The sequence below is a fragment of the Thermobia domestica genome, chromosome 1, assembly GCF_964235325.1.
Source record: "Thermobia domestica chromosome 1, izTheDome1.hap1.1, whole genome shotgun sequence".
Taxonomy (NCBI): domain Eukaryota; kingdom Metazoa; phylum Arthropoda; class Insecta; order Zygentoma; family Lepismatidae; genus Thermobia; species Thermobia domestica.
Genome location: NC_137454.1, coordinates 286497879 through 286515511, shown reverse-complemented (window position 1 = coordinate 286515511; position 17633 = coordinate 286497879). Strand labels below are relative to the sequence as shown.

Below are 17633 nucleotides of genomic sequence, written 5' to 3'. Positions count from 1 at the left end.
GTCGATAGAGTCTTCATACTCTCATGACTGATATTAGTTTATGGCGTAACTTTTCTGTTAGATATCAAATGAAAGGATAAGTCACGAGGATTCGAAATATATTTTATAGGTATTTTATTACATATAACAAAGGAAATAAAATAATAAATTCTCTATTCAATAAATTAGTAAACTCAGTAGTTTTCAAGTTCTTGCAGAATGAACAATTGCTTATTCCAAACACTCGCTCGCCTATAATGGAAACGTACAAGGAGCTCAATTTTTAAATGAAATGAAATGAAATGTTTCGAGTTTTATGTCCCACGATTATGCAGGCTAGGCTAAAGGAGACGGTGATGATGAAAACATGAATGAAATGTTGGAATGAAGAAAGTGGGAGGAAACTGAAGGGTCCAGAGGAAACCCACGCACACAGTGTTTGTCTACCACAAGGTTCACTTGGCGCGAACTGGGATCGAACCAGGAACCCCATGTGCCAGAGGTGAACGCTCTACAATTGAGCAGCCGCGGCCCCCCAAGAGCTCAATTTTGAATAGAAATCGTGAGTACAACTGCACATGTTTCTAGATCTGATAATTAACTCCTTTGTGGTTATATGATCCGCGTATTCGTCGTCGGGCGAGAGACCCGCGTTCGATTTCCGGAGGAAGTTCATGTAGTTCGGATCACTCGTTCGGCTGTAGGTTCAAATCTCATAGAACCTTGTTGTTGAAGGGGACTATAAACTTTAATCCATCCATTCAACCATAGATCTGCTAGTAGGAACACTAAGTCATCATGTAATAGTGGCTCTGAATCCTAACATTTTAGGTAGATTCTCAGTTAGAGGAAACGTTAGGAGTGGGGATAGTAAGTTTTAGATGTAATTTACACTGGTAGAAGAAATTCAACGTTCTGCCCTTCTTCCTCCTGATGCGTGTATGCGTTTATATAGTAGTTCAAAGATTCAGGAGAGCAGTGCGTACGCCACTGCAAACGAGAGAAAATGGTTCCTGATTCTCTTATCACAAGCCCATGCCATTTTATTTTTAATCTCATTGTTTTCCCCCTTCAGTTTGTTTATTCATTTCTTAGCACAAAATACCATATAACATTTTTTGTTTAATTAGTTGGCAACATTTGTGCACTGCAGTCTGCATTGTTTACAAGGGGTGCAAAGCTTCGTGAAAATCAGATTAGAAGAGTACACGATAAGCATGATTATTAACGTACTACTGGATGCATATTAAATATTTAAAGAGATAAAAGAATATTACTATTATCGGTAAAATCTTGATGTTCAACAATAATTTTTCATTGTGATAGATCCTGAAAATTAATGTAAGAAACCTAAATTTTTATGATAATTTTTTCATTCTTTCAATTCTGTAAATCACGCGCCAAGTGGGCTTTGTGATGAACAAACTGAGTGTGTGTTTTCTGGGGTTCTCCCCACGATTTCATTCAATATCGTCACCACTGTCTCACTTAGCCTGAAACATAAACGCGGGACATTAAGTAAAACAGCAATCTATGGAGGAAAATTGCTCGTGGGCAATAATTCACAAATGTATCCACAATAATTTCCCACAAATAATTGGTACACTAAAGACATGGGCGGAGTTATGGGGGAGCATGGAGGGCATTACCCCCCGAACTTTTAGACAAAAAAATAAAAATGCACCTATAAGATGGCCACCTACCAAGACCTCTGAGGCCGACCAAAAGGTCTGCCCCTCTCCCCCAGCAGACAATTCCTAGCTCCGCCTATGACTAAAGATTAGCTGTAAAATTCTTCTAATCAGAAAATTGTCAATAATTCTTAACAAGATAATGGTATACAAATGTAACGTATATTGGCCATTTTGCTTCACAGCATTCAACGAGGAAAAAAATGGCAAAATATTAAGATTTCTTTCATATAATTTTTAGAATTTATCACAATTCTGAAACATGAAATTCGCTTTACAGCAAGACTTTGCCTGTCACACTGAGCAGGGGGGAGGGGCGACTTGCGCCCCAACATTGTATATAAAAGCAAGCTTTAATCTCTATCGTTTTCTCAGAACAGGTAACACATACAAATGTGCTGTTTGTTTTAAGATACGCGAGCACTCATTGTCTATACATGTCAGAGATGACAACACCATGCGGCACACAGAATTCTACCGGCAGCGGTAAGAGCAATGGCATTTTTTTGATATTTACGATGCTCGTAAAATGGCGACGTTTTCATTACAAGAACAGCGTGTAATCATTCGTTTTCTCCATTTGTGTGGTGCGCCACCGCCTCAAATTCGTTGACAGTTGAATGACACATGTGATGATGGTGTCATGGATGTGTCTAATGTACGTTTGTGGGAGCGACAGTTCAAAGAAGGCAGAATGTCGTCTGACAACAAACCAAGACAATCTCGGCCTCTCACAAGCTGGTCTGATGACACGATGAGATGAGTGGAAAGTTGTGTTGGAGGATCGTTGAATGAGTGTCGAACACATCGCCTTCAGAGTTGATATTTCCATGGAATCTATACACATAATCCTCCATAAAGACCTGAAAATGCGAAGAGTGTTCTCTAGCGGGTGCCACGAATGCTGACGGACGATCACAAAGGTGCACGTGTGCAAGGGCGCCGATTTCTCTATAAATTTGGGGGGCTCCATTCAGATGCAGAAGGTATATATGTAAGGATTTTAAGACAAATTGCATTCAAATTATGCCAAATGTTGTATATTCATAAACACAATAGGGGAGCCACATGAGCTTTGGGTTGCCCGGGCCCCCTCAGCCCCCAAGGATCGGCGTTCTTGCACGTGTGGCATGTTGTCAGGCAATGTTGATTCTTGATAACGGCATGAATGGGACTTTCTTTTCATCAATTGTGACAATGGATGACACACGCATGCCGTTTTTAATTCTGAAACGATGCGCCAATCTGCTCAATACAAGCACACATATTCACCGAAAAAAAAAAACAAACAAACAAACAGTAAGTGCCAATGCTGAAAAAATTATGGTGGCCATGTTCTGGGACAGCGATGGAGTAATCCTTACTAATTGCGTTCCAATGGACACTACGGTGACAGGTGCATCCTACGAAGATGTTTAGAAGCAGATCCTTGTTCCAACTTTGTGTGGAAAACGGACAGAAAAGGCTGCATGTATGTTGTTCCACCAAGATAATGCACCAGCATATCGGGCGAACATAACACAGCAGTTTCTTCATGACAACAACTTTTTCATGCTCCCTACTCACTACTCTCTACTCCATACTTTCTGATGTCGCATATTCACTAGCTGTGTCGATATTGCATCAGTGAATTTACAGTTATCAAAACAGACTCCTAAAGAAGCGTTGGCTGCGGCCATGGAATCGTGGCGTCGACGTTGTGAAAAAAAAATGTACGACTGCAGGGAGATTACGTCGAGAAGAAACACAAGTTTCGTATTTTTCGTGTGATTAGTTTGTGGTAATAATAATAATAATAATAATAATAATAATAATAATAATAATAATAATAATAATAATAATAATAATATTATTATTATTATTATTATTATTATTATTATTATTATTATTATTATTATTATTTTGTGAATATGCACTCGTCCAATATACATTTGTGAAATTTTGATTTTGGAAATGAAGTGTATACAACGTTGAATAATAAAAATATTAAAATAAAATATATTAGTTAAGATATTGGTTAATTAGTTGGAGTTAAACATACCTTTCCAGTCAGGTTTATATAGAGTTTACTTTAAAGTGCAATAAAAAAAGTTTTAATCCCACCAGAAATCAGTAACTTTGAAATCACGATAATATTTATGTAATTAGTAATATGATTCTTTATACCTTTATTATAATTCTCTATAAGTTATGATTTTACCATTACAAAGTGGAGAATGAGAAACAAATATAATATTCTATTTGCTAAGAAAACCTTATAAACAGTGGTGATTTCAGGGGATGACCTGGAAGGAACTTGACACCTCTCTCTGTAGTTTAGAAATTTCACCTTTCGGCTCCACATCTTTGATTGTGCTCAATGTAGACTACCAGTGATTTCGCAGTACTGTCTCCCCATAAATTGAACATATCCCCGGGAGAAATTTTCTGAAACCATCACTGCTTATAAATACCTTTTCGTTATAAATAAGAAGATAATAATGAAATAGTGACATTACTTAACCCTAGGAACACCAAGTTATTGTTGGGTTTCATTGAACACCAAGGGGTCGGGGGGCACTACTAAAATGTCATTATTTTTCACGGATTTATATTGTTTGATATGAATTTGGGGTGTCTGAGACATCATATATTTTTATTCTACATTATTACTAAGTTTCTAAGTACAGTGTTGCCAACCTTATGTGTGTAATTGTTTAAGTTACATTTTTTATTTATGTCAGTAACTATGACCTATTTATATCACTTGTTATTATAGAAAAAGTATCATACAAATGAAGTCAGTTAGTACGGTGTAGTTCGATGCAAAGACTTCTTCTAATCGCATTTGAATGGTGATTGGGTACAGTGGTGTGGAGTGGGGAAGAGGGGGAAATATTTCCAATGAATTTAGAGTTAACCTTTTATGTTTTCCATCCCGGCTATCCTTGAAATCGCGAAATCCTTTTAAAGCTTGTTTCCGCGAAAAGATACACAGTGTGAGGGACCTTCATTGGGCACTATAGGGAATATTACTAGAGGAGCAGTGTTGCCAACCCAACATAAAGTTACAATTTTTCTAATGGCACAACGTCAGCTATTGTGGATTTTGGCATCTATGAAATGCATGTGAAACGTAAACAAACAAGCTACATATTGTCTGTCAGTGTTGCAAACTAACAGCACTACAACATCATGAATATTACAAGGTATAATTCCGTCCACCCTTGAAATCTTTGAAACGGCAAGAGATTTTTAAATGCGATTTCCGCAAGAGATAGTATGAGAGTTTAGGTTATGTTAGGTGAGGTTGGTCTCAATGTCTCAGAGCTCACTACCTTTTATATCAGATTCATTTAAAACTTGTTGAAGTTCTTCTTTACTTGAACTTTCGCGAGGAGCACGGTTGTCCATTGTTCCAATGCTGCTACAGATTCCGACATACAGTCACAGATAACCAAACAGAGCTTTCTATCAAATATACGTCTTCAGTCAGGTTGCAGGCTGCTGCTTGTAAATTCTACGATTAAAAATATTTGATGACACCAGAGATGCAGCAGCGTAATTATTTGCCATCACTATTGAAACTGGATTCTCTCTCTCTCTCTCCGTATTTGTGTGTGTGTGTGTGTGTGAGCGAGAGAGAGAGAGGGAAAGGGAGTGAGCGTGTGTGTGTGAGAGAGAATATAATATAAAGAGACATATTTAGATGTTAACAGGTTTGAAGGAATAAACTAATTGAAAATAAAATATTAGGTAATAAGCAATTAATCAGAAAAAAATAAAAACTAAATATTCATGATGGTAGATGGCAACACTGCATCAGAATAATAATTTCAATGCAAATAGAGTGCCCCGCATGTTGTAATATCAAAATCATTTCAAAGGAAAAGAAAATAAATAGCCAAAAGACTGGAATGTAACAGTTAGCGTATCCGGTGAATAGCCCCTTAGTTCTGCCAAGAGGGAGGGGGCTCGGAGGCCCACAACGATTTGTTTATTTATATATAAAAAAAAAGAAGACATTAAAAACTAAGCAAGTACATATTATGATGAATCGGATCAAGCCTTACAATATATACTTTTTTTTGAGATTTATTATCCAAACAGAAATGTTAAAAAATGTTAAAGAAATAACTTATGTGCCTCATAGGCCAATTTGGTGTTCCTAGGGTTAATATTTTGATTTCAGTTATGGATTTTGTGCAAACTTGGGATTTTTCAGTTGTGTCTTTCCTGAGATATTTGATGGTGAAAATACTCGATTTTCGAAGATACGCAAAGATTAAAAATTTCCAAACAAATCAAGTAAATGGTTTTCAGATCTGAAACTTATTTGGTACATTGTCTATTATCTAGTATCTAGGTACACAAAAAATCGAAACTGAGTCTCATTTATTTCGCTTCAAAATGTACAATTCAAAATTACCATTTCTAAGTTTCCAACCTCAATGTTCAGAGTGTTTTATTTCCCTCGAGGTTCTAAAGTACGTGTCAATGTGCACAGAATATAAAATGTTGTCCATTCCATTATCTTCCATATGGTTTTGGTTTGAACTCTATCTTTAAAACCTAAAAAGTTACAGCGTTTAACGAAGTCCTCCGAAAAGTTGAAAATACGCTCAGGTGCCTGTACAAAATGGCCACTACAAACAAACCTGCGCGGCTAAAATTTAAATGAATACCCGTTTTCAACTCCCTGAATGTGGTACAATTTTAAGTTAAAAGAATAAATAAATTAATTAAAAATAAAATAAAAATTAAATAAATTTTGTTAGCAACTTTTAATCTGGAAATTGTCCGATTTCATTTGAATTACCCCAATTCAGAGTCTGGATATGAAAACCCCCTTAACATAGGGATTTCCTTTCTTGATATGTGGTACATACATCCACCCTTTTTCGATGAGTGTCTCACTATGACTTCTTCCTTTCATATGTAACGAAACTTTTATCATGTGACAAAGTTTAAGATTCAGGTTTCAGAAAATGTTTAATTTCTTCCTTGTGCAGGAATTTTCATTAGGTAACTGTTTTGAATTTCATAATAAAATATATTGTATTTGTTTTTATATTATTTATTTTCTAGTTGATAAGAGAAGAGTATATTACTTATATGTCATCGTTGTCATGTTTTCTTGGGCTTGGATTTCTATCAAGATAGGAAAGTCTGTATGACTAATTACATATCAGGAAAAATTTCAAATATGTTCTTGAAAACCGTGATAAGTCAGGGGAATTCTTTCTTGTAATTTTTGTCGCCACCCTGAATACACAATTTTTATCTCTTTAACTCGCAGTGACTATTTTAAATTAAAATTGAAAGTTCCATTCAGCACTAATATCAATGCATATAATTAAGATCAGTCTTCGCACACACACGCATGTACTACGGCTGGCTTAATGCACGGGCGAAAATAACACATTAGAAATAGTATAAGCACGAATGGCATGAAAAGCAACTCAATTAATCTTTTAGTTTAGATATTAACAACCTAGTACATTACCTTTGGTCACAAGGTGTATATGAAAATTTATGTGATAACTACAAGACAAACTTTCTTACGAAACGCAAAAAAGTTAAACTTAGTAACAGTGTTCTAACTTACCTTAGAAACTTGATTTCTGACGACTGTGTGCGATATGAGCGTGGCAGTCATTCATTAGCCATCATAGTCTGGTCTTCCGTGGATGTCTCAGATAACACCACAAGAGCTAAGAGTCTGCGCTGATTGTTCAGGCAGACGACAAGAATTCCGAACGAGATGTATGGCAAGCATGAGCAAGAGTAGGGAAAAGGTTTTTACGGGATACCTTGAGAACTGATCCAAGTCCTGGTGATAGTGAAAAAAGATGTCACAAAACTTTTCATTCTTGCAACACACTTCCTTTTTTTTTTTCTCTCCCATAAGAAAAATGAAATAAAATAAACTTTACCCCAGTCAAGCGAGCTATATCGTGGACAAACATAGTGTGTGTGGGTTTTCTCGGGGTTCTTCCGGTTTCTCCTACTTTCTTCATTCTACAATTTCGTATATCATCATGATCATCATTTCCCTTAGAGCATAAACATTTGATGTTAAACTAAAAAGAGAAGTGGATTTCAAGGTTATTGTTTTCTTTTTTTTTTTTTAAAGAAAAAAGCTCCATACGTATAATTGTAATTTGTGTTTTCTATTTTTTTTACAGAAAAATGCTCCATACCTATAATTGTAATTTGTACAAGTGCAGCAGTTTTTTCTTTTTAATATCGGTTTTACTAAAGTTATTTAAAAATAATTATTACAGGTGAACGACTGAGTGTTCGTGAAGGTCATGTGGTATATTCTACTAATAGAATAATAGATCCGACAATTACCGATACCTCTCTTACCTCACGGAAACCGATGGTTAGTATTTTTTATTTGTTTATTGTATAAATATCAAGTTAACGATAGGAATTGTTTTTAAAAAGTTTGGTGGGGAAAATTTATTTAAAAGGTATTTAAGTAGAAGAGTGTTGCGAGTTTATTTCATATTTAAAAAAAAAAAAAGCGTGATATGTAGTAAGTTATTTCCAAATAATAGTATTTGGCTAAGTACCCATAATAATATTTTATTGTTCATAGTTCGTTTATTCTAGATCAGGGGTTTTCAAACTTTTTGCAGTTGAGGCTGCCCTCAGCCACCAAAATCTGAATCTGCCCCAACCTCTGTCAAAAATGAAATGTGTCAACAACATAAATATATGTCGAACTGAAGTGAATCAAGTCGAACTGAAACATCGGAAAAATGGTTTCGGCCAATAAAAATAAAACAAATAAGACTATTTGTGAATGGCGGTAGTACTTTAGAAAAGATTAAAACTCAAGAATTGTCTCAAAAATAATAACAGAAAATTAAGAAAGAAAAATTCAGCTAACATGGCGACGTGCGAAATTCCAAACACATTTAAGAAGACATACTATTTTACAGAAATAAGTAGAAGATCGTTAGTGGCCATCTAACAAGCATTATACCCGTTTAAGGCAAAAGTTGAAAGGGTCATCCCTGATCTTATGTGGAACAGAGGTGATACAAAGGCTCAGTCCACTATGTATTACTAAGAAGAATGGTGCAAATTTAAGTATGCGTTTTGCATTATAAATATGTTCCTTTGTAGGATCATTTTTGAAAGTCCTCGCGCCTCCCGTGACTACCTTCGGCACCTCCCCAGGAAGGCGCGCCGCACAGTTTGAAAACTCCTGTTCTAGATGATACGACATCTTCACATAATTATGTTTGAGAACTTACTTTGTTCCTAATTTCCTTTGCAAACCAGGACTACGCCTTACATTATTTCTTTAATGCATGATATTATAAGTAGACTACTGTTAAAAAATGCTAACAAATTATTAAGCATATCTTGTAGTCAGTGCATTACAGTGAAGCAACTTTAGCCAAGCAATAAATAAAGTGTTTGTAAGTTGTTTCGAATAAGTATCTGTATCATAGTGATCATTATAATGTATATGTCTATACTAAGATTTTATATAAAATACTATTAAACTAATGAAAGATACAGATTCTTGTCAGTTTAAGGAAAGCCAGTGTATCTAACCAGATAAGATGGCATTTTGTTCATCTTTCGTCTTAGAACAGCTCTGATGCGACGTGAAGTGGAGCTGTAGAGGTCGTAAATAGTAGCAAGTATAATATTACATCATTCCGAGCGCAATGCATCATTCAGTTCCGTAAGAGATGATGGAGCCGAAAATCTATGTCTGTGCCGGATTCCTGTGTCCGCAAATGTTTAATTATGTTCATGTTCGGGATTGGGCACACCAGAGGATATGGTCAACTTCATCCCAATGTTTCTCAAACCGTGCCGCAATACTGTATGAATGAACGTATCGTCCTAGAATATGGCGTAATTAACCGGAAACACTCCATACCATAGGAATTGTGACCTGGAAAGGCGATATAATCACGGCTAGTAACGCGACCGGTTTCTCAAACCTTGCCGGAATAGCTCCAGCTGTGCGAATGAGCTTATTGCACTACTGGAATATTGTGCAAATGTCCGAAAACATCTGCACCATAGGAATAGTCCTCTAAAATGGTGACATAATCACGGGTAGTGACGTAACCGATAAGCATCAGGACACAACGTCCAGAACACCAGAATATTGCAGCCCTTAGCATTTACAGAGCCGCCGCCATGTTTCAAGTTTGGGACGGAGATACTGCGGATCATACACATTTTTTTGGTCGTCCATCACACATGCACGGTCTGTGGTTTGAAATAAGGGGAAGGATGATTCGTTCGAACATATCACGCTTCTAGTTATCATCGGTTCATGTTATATGTCGCTGCACCATTGGCGTCATCACGCAGTTCATCCATGCAACTCGACCCCGTAGGTCTATATCATGTAATTCGCAGCATACTATGATTGCTGGTACGGGGTGTGGAAGGTGTTGTAAGAGTTCCTCCGTCACTTGCACCGCAGTCGCTTGACATTTCTGAGAGACAGTCCTGTAACTGAGGGTTTTCCTGCGATCACTGTTCCTCTTCGCCGATGTGGTTCTGCGATGAGTTTTGTAGATCGTCGTCACCTTGGACAGTATCACGCACGATACATCCAACACCTTGCCACATTCGTCACGCTCCCATCACATAACCGGGCGCGAAAAATTTGCCATCTTTGGAAGTCAGAGAGATCTCTCATCTTACACTATCACTGTCTACGCAAGTGGTTTTACTTCTTGTCGAGTATACCACTACATTTGACGTGTTTCCAATTTCAGGTGTTTCTATTAAATTGACAGGTATCTGTATACTTATATAAAATAAAGTAGTAGTTTCTTATTAAATTCTGTGTTCCGAACACCTTTCTAATTTTTTGGAAGCATTTCAACCTCTTCGAGAAATACACGCAGAAATAAGTGTATTTCTAGGGCCTCATTCTGCAACAGTTTGCGTTAATGCAACTGAAAATTTGCATTTTAGTTGCGATAATCTATATAGCAGTTACAATAGTTTTTAAGCATTGTGTGTATAATTGCATTATGCTCCTCAAATCTTGCGAAAGCTGATACGGAATGAAAGTCCTGATATATTTATGTTGTACTTCTCCCTTTCATCATGTCTCAGCCATTATTAAATTATTTTAACAACATGACTGGAATTAGTAATGCATAACAGTACGCGAAAAATGTATCACCACTTGTTTAACGTCGAAGTAGTCAGAATAAATTGTTCTCTTCATATTTCGCATTTCATTTTTTTTACATGATTGACATCTAACAGTCATTGACATCTAACATGCTACACTTAGCAAGGGCCATCGGGCTTTATTCGTGGCACTTAGTTTAGTTATGATGAGGGTAGGAAGGTTGCTAACAAGGGAAGGTTCCACAAGCCGTTTTCTCCCACTTTTTATACCATTTTGTTCATTGTCAGATTTCCGTCTCCCTTAACAGTCAAGCATAATAGTGGGATGTTAAACTTAAATTTAAAAAAAATGTTTAGAACAAAAAACGAAAATTGTTACCATGATATCCAAATATCCAAGACTTGTGCTGAAGCTTTCTACAAAATATGTAGGTTTATATATCTATATCTATCTATCTATCTATCTATCTATCTATCTATCTATATATATATATATATATATATATATATATATATATATATATATATATATATATATATATATATATATATATATATATATATTTCATGAGGAAGCTCCGTACAAAATAAGTTTTTAAATCGTTAACACATTTGCTTCGATAGGTGATTTTAATAATGTATATTTTGCATGCCGTGCACAAATTTAGTCATTTAGCAGAAGTTCTTGTACCTATTCAGTAAAGTACTTTATTATTGTAATCTGTGAGAAGAAGCGAATCCTTAAAGAAAAATAAACTGAAAATATTTACTAACGCTAAATATTCAAAACTATAAAATACAAGAATAACAACCACTTACAATAACCAAGAATGACAAACATTAACAATAACAACCAAGAATAACAAACATTTACATGTCCTTATTTTCTTTTAGTGAAATAATTTCAGGAAGAAACTGTTGTAACATACTGTTCTTACCGGGAGTGAATGGAAGTGTTTACCTTCTACAGAACGATTTAAGAATAGATAATCCATTTCTGTCTTCCTTTAAATAGTATAAGATCGCTATTTTAATTTAGTCAAGATGTCAGAAAATTAACCCAGAAGTCCCTAGAACTTTTTATGCGAACAGGTACCTTCCCTGTGAATAGGTTGTTGATTTGATTTTGAGTCTAACGTCCCTTTCAGCAGCGAGGCTATATGCGACGAGACCTACTGATTAACGTGAAATCTGAACCACATGAACCCCGCCGTGAATCCAACCCGGCTCCTCGACGCCAAAGGCGCGTACGCTAACCGCTTAGCCACAAAGGAGTTCTGTGAATAGATAGTGTAATACTAAAGAATGTATGTATTCGATTTATTAGCTTAAGTACCTCATCAGTTATGACTTTTTAAAAAAAAAAAACGTTCTTCGTTTATAGATTTCGGATAAATTTATTTAGATATTTCTGCAGGTAGACATAATAGAAATGTAGTTAGCAGATGGTTAACAATATACCACAATATAGGTTCCATTATCTAATCTAATCTAATATAAATAAAATAAAGAGTTTGTTTGCCTGTGTTCGGCCTGGGGAACAGACGAGGTGACCGAGAGTTACCAAATTTGAGTCACGGGTACTTTGGTCCAGGCCTCAGTCCAAGACGAAGCGTTTTTTTTTTTTTTTTTTTTTAATTTCGAGTCAGGAGGTCTCGGGGGGGGGGGGAGTTTACCGGGACATGTAAAAGTAGTAGAAAATGACCAATATTAGTGTCGAATTCATGGTTTTCGCGTTCGCTGAGATCAATGGTGAAACTCCGATCGCATTAACTTTCAAATTCAGTCCATTCGGCAGCAAGAAGGGAGTCACGGGGAGAGGAGAGGATACCGAGACATGTAAAAATAATCCAAAATGACCGATATTAGTGTCAAATCCATAGTTTTCTCGGTCGCTGAGATCAGTGGTAACACTTCCAATAGCCATGACTTTCAAATTCAACTACTATTGGATGCGGGCCGGAGTTCACCTGCGGAGGGGATACCGAGACGTAAAAATAATCAAAAATGACCGATATTAGTGTCAAATCCATAGTTTTCTCGGTCGCTGAGATCAGTGGTAACACTTCCAATAGCCATGACTTTCAAATTCAACTACTATTGGATGCGGGCCGGAGTTCACCTGCGGAGGGGATACCGAGACGTAAAAATAATCAAAAATGACCGATATTAGTGTCAAATCCATAGTTTTCTCGGTCGCTGAGATCAGTGGTAACACTTCCAATAGCCATGACTTTCAAATTCAACTACTATTGGATGCGGGCCGGAGTTCACCTGCGGAGGGGATACCGAAACGTAAAAATAATCAAAAATGACCGATATTAGTGTCAAATCCATTGTTTTCGCGGTCGCGGAGATGAATGGTGATACTCCTACAGGCGTTGATTTCCAAATACAGCTCCCATACGAAGAATGGGTATTTCAGCTAGTAAACATATATAATAGAAAAAATAAATAGTTACCTGCAACTCACACTGTTGTTAGTTTGTTAGGACTACAATAGGGTAGAAGGAATAAATACGTGATTAATACTTAAATGTAATAATGATAATAGATAAGGAAATTTATATCAGATAGAAATAGGAAGAGATATAGGGAAAAATAGCATCGTTTTATCCATTATTTCATTTTGTATCATCGTAGAAAATATATTAAATATTGCAATAGACATTTATTTATTTTATTTATAATTGGTTTCAAATACAGCACTAGGTCATTTTACACTGAAACATTTTAACATTTTGATAACATAACAATTGAATAACAATTTGAGCTCAAGATGGTACAGCACAACAGCAACATTACAAAAATAGCTTATTTATAGATGATCTGAAAGTATACACATTTGAGAAAACATCTGCAGTTTCTGGTAACTGATTAGAAGTACTGACAATTCGGTTTAGAAGGGATCTTTGGACAATATTAACTCTTGCCGCTCGAGTGTAAAATAGATCACCAGACCGTGTTGTTGTAGCGGGTACGTGAAAATTGATCTGAGTTAATAACTCTTCACATGATATATGGCCATTTAAATTTTTTTTGCAAAAATATCAAATCAGAAATTTTTGTTTCTCAGTAAGGGAGATTTGATATTGAGGGAATTTAAAACGTCATTGTTTGGAAGTGTTCGGAAGTGAGGTACTTGGTAGGATACAATGGCTAAAAAGAAATTAATTACGGAATTCATTATTTATTATTATTATTATTTTAATGAGTAGGGCAGGCCATAGACCAGATAGAACAGTACTCAATGGTGGGAGCAACGTATGACTTATAGAACAAGCTTAAGGAATTAGGATTTTTTATGTCAGCGAAGCGATAAAGGAGTCCTAGTTTTCTCATACAGTATTTCAATACATTATTTAATTGATTTAGTTCATATTTCAAATACAGTGTGTAATTTGCATGGGTTTATGTACTCGTGGGTTTTCGAGGTCGCTGATAACGATGATGACGTCAAAAGTGCAAAATTCAGGATGGCTGATCCAATTTAGCGGACAAAATATGTTCGGAATGCTCCAAATGGGCTGAAAATTGAGCGTGTTATATTTGAGAGATCTCGAGTAACGTTTTGGATGTCACAATTCCAAAATTTAATATGCCGTTTCAACGGACCTTTCTAGACTTGTAGTCAGCGTAAACAGTTCTTGTCAATATTTAATTTAAGGTGTACAAAACGTTAGTACTTAACTCTAACTCCCTGTATGTGCCTCGGAGTTTGCATGTAACACATGTCTTACATTATTTCTCAAAAAGTTTGCAACACTGATTTGCGTTTATCATCTCTTTTGTCTTTATTTTCATTATTGCTTCCAATGACGATATTCAATTTAGATCATTCTATTTACAAAAAAACAACTTCCTCTTTGGTTGGCAACACTGTTCATCCGGTGGTGTTCGTCAATACACGGGCAGGTGTCCTCCTTTTTCTAGTTGATTCCTGCAAGGTTTTGTTTCTCTGTCTTTTTTTGGTTCTTCCGTTATCAGAGTTGGACAATCTAAATTGTATTATAATGAGGAAACATCATTTCATGACTTTGTCGTCAAGTCGGCATGGGTTAACATTCTCGTAGGGATCTGCTATTTCCCTAATGCGTATTTATGGTCACATAGAATACATTTAGTGTGTGTGCGTATCGCAACACAAAATTACTTTAAATAAGGGACACTCTAATATATACAGTATATATACCATATAAATATTTGCATATATAGCAGTATAAATATTTGCCTGTGATTTTTTTCAGTTTAAGAAAAGTGTAAGGTTTAAAATTTAAAATTATAAAGCATACTTTTATTGCCTTAGTGTTATCTATGCGTTCGATTTGAGAAAATTCTTTTGTATTAATTACAAATATCTTGTAATACAGTCAAATATCTTGTATATTAACCTGACAAATTTCACAGTGCTAAATGTGTGACCGAGACTGATTATGCCCTACTGTCCGGTTTTGATAATTCTTCATACGTCTCAAGTTTCAATGTACATTTACTAATTAATCTAATTTCAAAAAGCATGAAGCGCATAAAGCACGACTTGCTCAATTTTCATATTTGTGATTTAAGACAAGATTGTTCTTTTCTCTATATTTCCAGGAAAAAGAAATTCTAAATAGAATGAACGAGCAAAGCACTCCTTCTGTGCCTACGGATTTTTCAAGAAAGGTATGTTTTATCCAATGCTCTCATGTATGGTTTTGTTTTAGTGTGCACGAAAGTTAAGTATAGTCCAAACAAATGAAACATATTTCCTGACTTCATTTTTCTAAATCTCTTCAGAATTAGATCATCAATTAGCATATCGTAATATAATTTTTAAAAATTACTTAGAAAACATTTCCTGTAATCTTCAGTTTTGATTAAAAGAAAATGAAAATAAAGTAAAGGTAAGACATTTAGAATGGAGCAACACGCGGACAAAATCAAGTTTTATTCTCTACTTTGCTCACCGTTTCTTCCGTCTTTATTTTATTTTATTTTTAATACAAAAAATTCCAACAATGAATTTCAAGCTAAACTCAATAAGTACAACTATCTTTTCGTCCACTTTTAAACTCAAAACAAGGGAAAATTCTGATGAATCAATCAGTCCAATGTTCAGTTCAAGCTCCAGCACAGACACGAAATACAAAGATTAATTTTGGCGTACATACGCTGTGCAAATCCATACGGTAGAACAAAACTAAACGCTACCCGCGAAGATAGATCAGAAAGAAGCTACCCGAACATCAATTAACACCGATGTATAGAACGAGAGAATTTCTCTAGACAGTTCTATACCATTCTCTCTTTCACTGATGCATGTAGGATTATTTTCGTTACAACCTCTTGGATGTTAGGAGTCCGTCGATCGAACCTCGGAATTTTGGACGCTACTTATTTGATGCCCAGGGTATCAGTCTGCATGCAATGACGCTGATCCCTCGGCACGCTACAACTCGATACCAGGCTACAGAGAAAAACCTTTCGATCCACTTACACCCATTTGTAGCCGTATGGGTTCCTAACTGTCAGTGCTACAGAGGATCGAACTGCGGACCATTGAATCTTGGATTATGACTGTGTTCAATGAATTCACGATGTTTGTACGATTTTTTTACGGACTGGATTACAGAATAGAATACAGCGATGCATGAGAGTAAGCAAAGCAACTTAATTTACATTGTACTGCCATTTGTTGATCGTTTGTTTGTTAAGTTTCTCCTAAACTATGAATCTGAATTTTTTCGAAGAGAATTATTGAGTTTAGAGTATCTGAAAACTTTAAAAATTTGTTGATGTATTAAATTGACTAATCACTCGGGAGTCTACCGTGGTACTCCTGTTTAGACTCCCTCCAGTGGGGCTTATTCGTTTAAATATTTAATTATGTTTCTAGAGTTTATTTAAGAATTATTTTGGTTTTTCCAGCTCTTCTAATAGTATCAAATCTCATAATGGCTCCGATTACTAATAGATATTTCGTTTGGGTCTTTCCCCTCTCCTCATAAGATAAAGGAAAAGTAGGAAACAACACACCCCACAATATAGTCTTTTTTATGTCATTAAGATACGAAGTATAACCAAAAATGTAATATATTCATTGATACTTACTGCACACTGCCTGGTATGGTCATCCCTTTCGAGGCGATTCCCGTCGGTACTTACACGTTTCTGCATTCGTTGCTACCATTTTTGCTAACAATTGGAAGTCAGCTTTCACGTACAAGGTGTGACGTTTTCGAATTGACTTCTTCAACTGACGCAAAGCCTTTGGGCAGACTAGCCTGGGGAAAGAAAAACAGTCACATGGTGCCAGATCCAACAATAAGCATATTTTCTATAATAATATTCCTTTTAGGCGCAAAAAATTGCCTGACACACAGAGCTTTATGGGCCAGTGCGTTGTCTTGTTGCAGAATTTATATTTCTGTAGTTGAGACTAATTTTTTTTGCGAATTCTGGTCAAAACGTCAATGTAGTAGTGCCGATTCACTGTCATCCCAGTAGGAACCCACTCTAACATTACAATTCCATAAATTTAACACAGAACAAGTAGCATTGTCTTAAATTTTGAGCGTGGCTTTTTTTTTTTTTTTTTTTTCTGGGAAATCGAAGTAACTGCATGGATTACCGCTTAGTCTTTAGGTTGTAGGTAAAAATTCATGTTTCGTCGAAGGTGACTACAGGTTCCAACAAGTCTGATTCAATTTTGATGCGTTTTAATAGCCCACACACAATTTTTGACGACATTCTTCTGTTCCTGAGAGAGATGTTTCGGCACAATCTTGGTAAATATTTTCCTCATGTTCAGTTCTTCTGTGATAATCCGCCAAAGATTCCCAGACCAAGTTAACTAATTCAGCCACT

General features: G+C 35.9%; 1 protein-coding gene across 8 annotated transcripts in view; it reads left to right on the top strand.

The window, feature by feature from the left end:
• Positions 1-17633, top strand: part of LOC145661197 (uncharacterized) — a 453672-nt gene that overhangs the window by 315798 nt on the left and 120241 nt on the right. For all 8 annotated transcript variants that reach the window (XM_081726653.1, XM_081726657.1, XM_081726655.1 and 5 more), the window contains 2 exons: positions 7937-8037; positions 15381-15449. In XM_081726653.1, coding sequence (XP_081582779.1) covers positions 7937-8037; positions 15381-15449 — 170 coding nt within the window. The remainder of the gene's footprint in view (positions 1-7936; positions 8038-15380; positions 15450-17633) is intronic.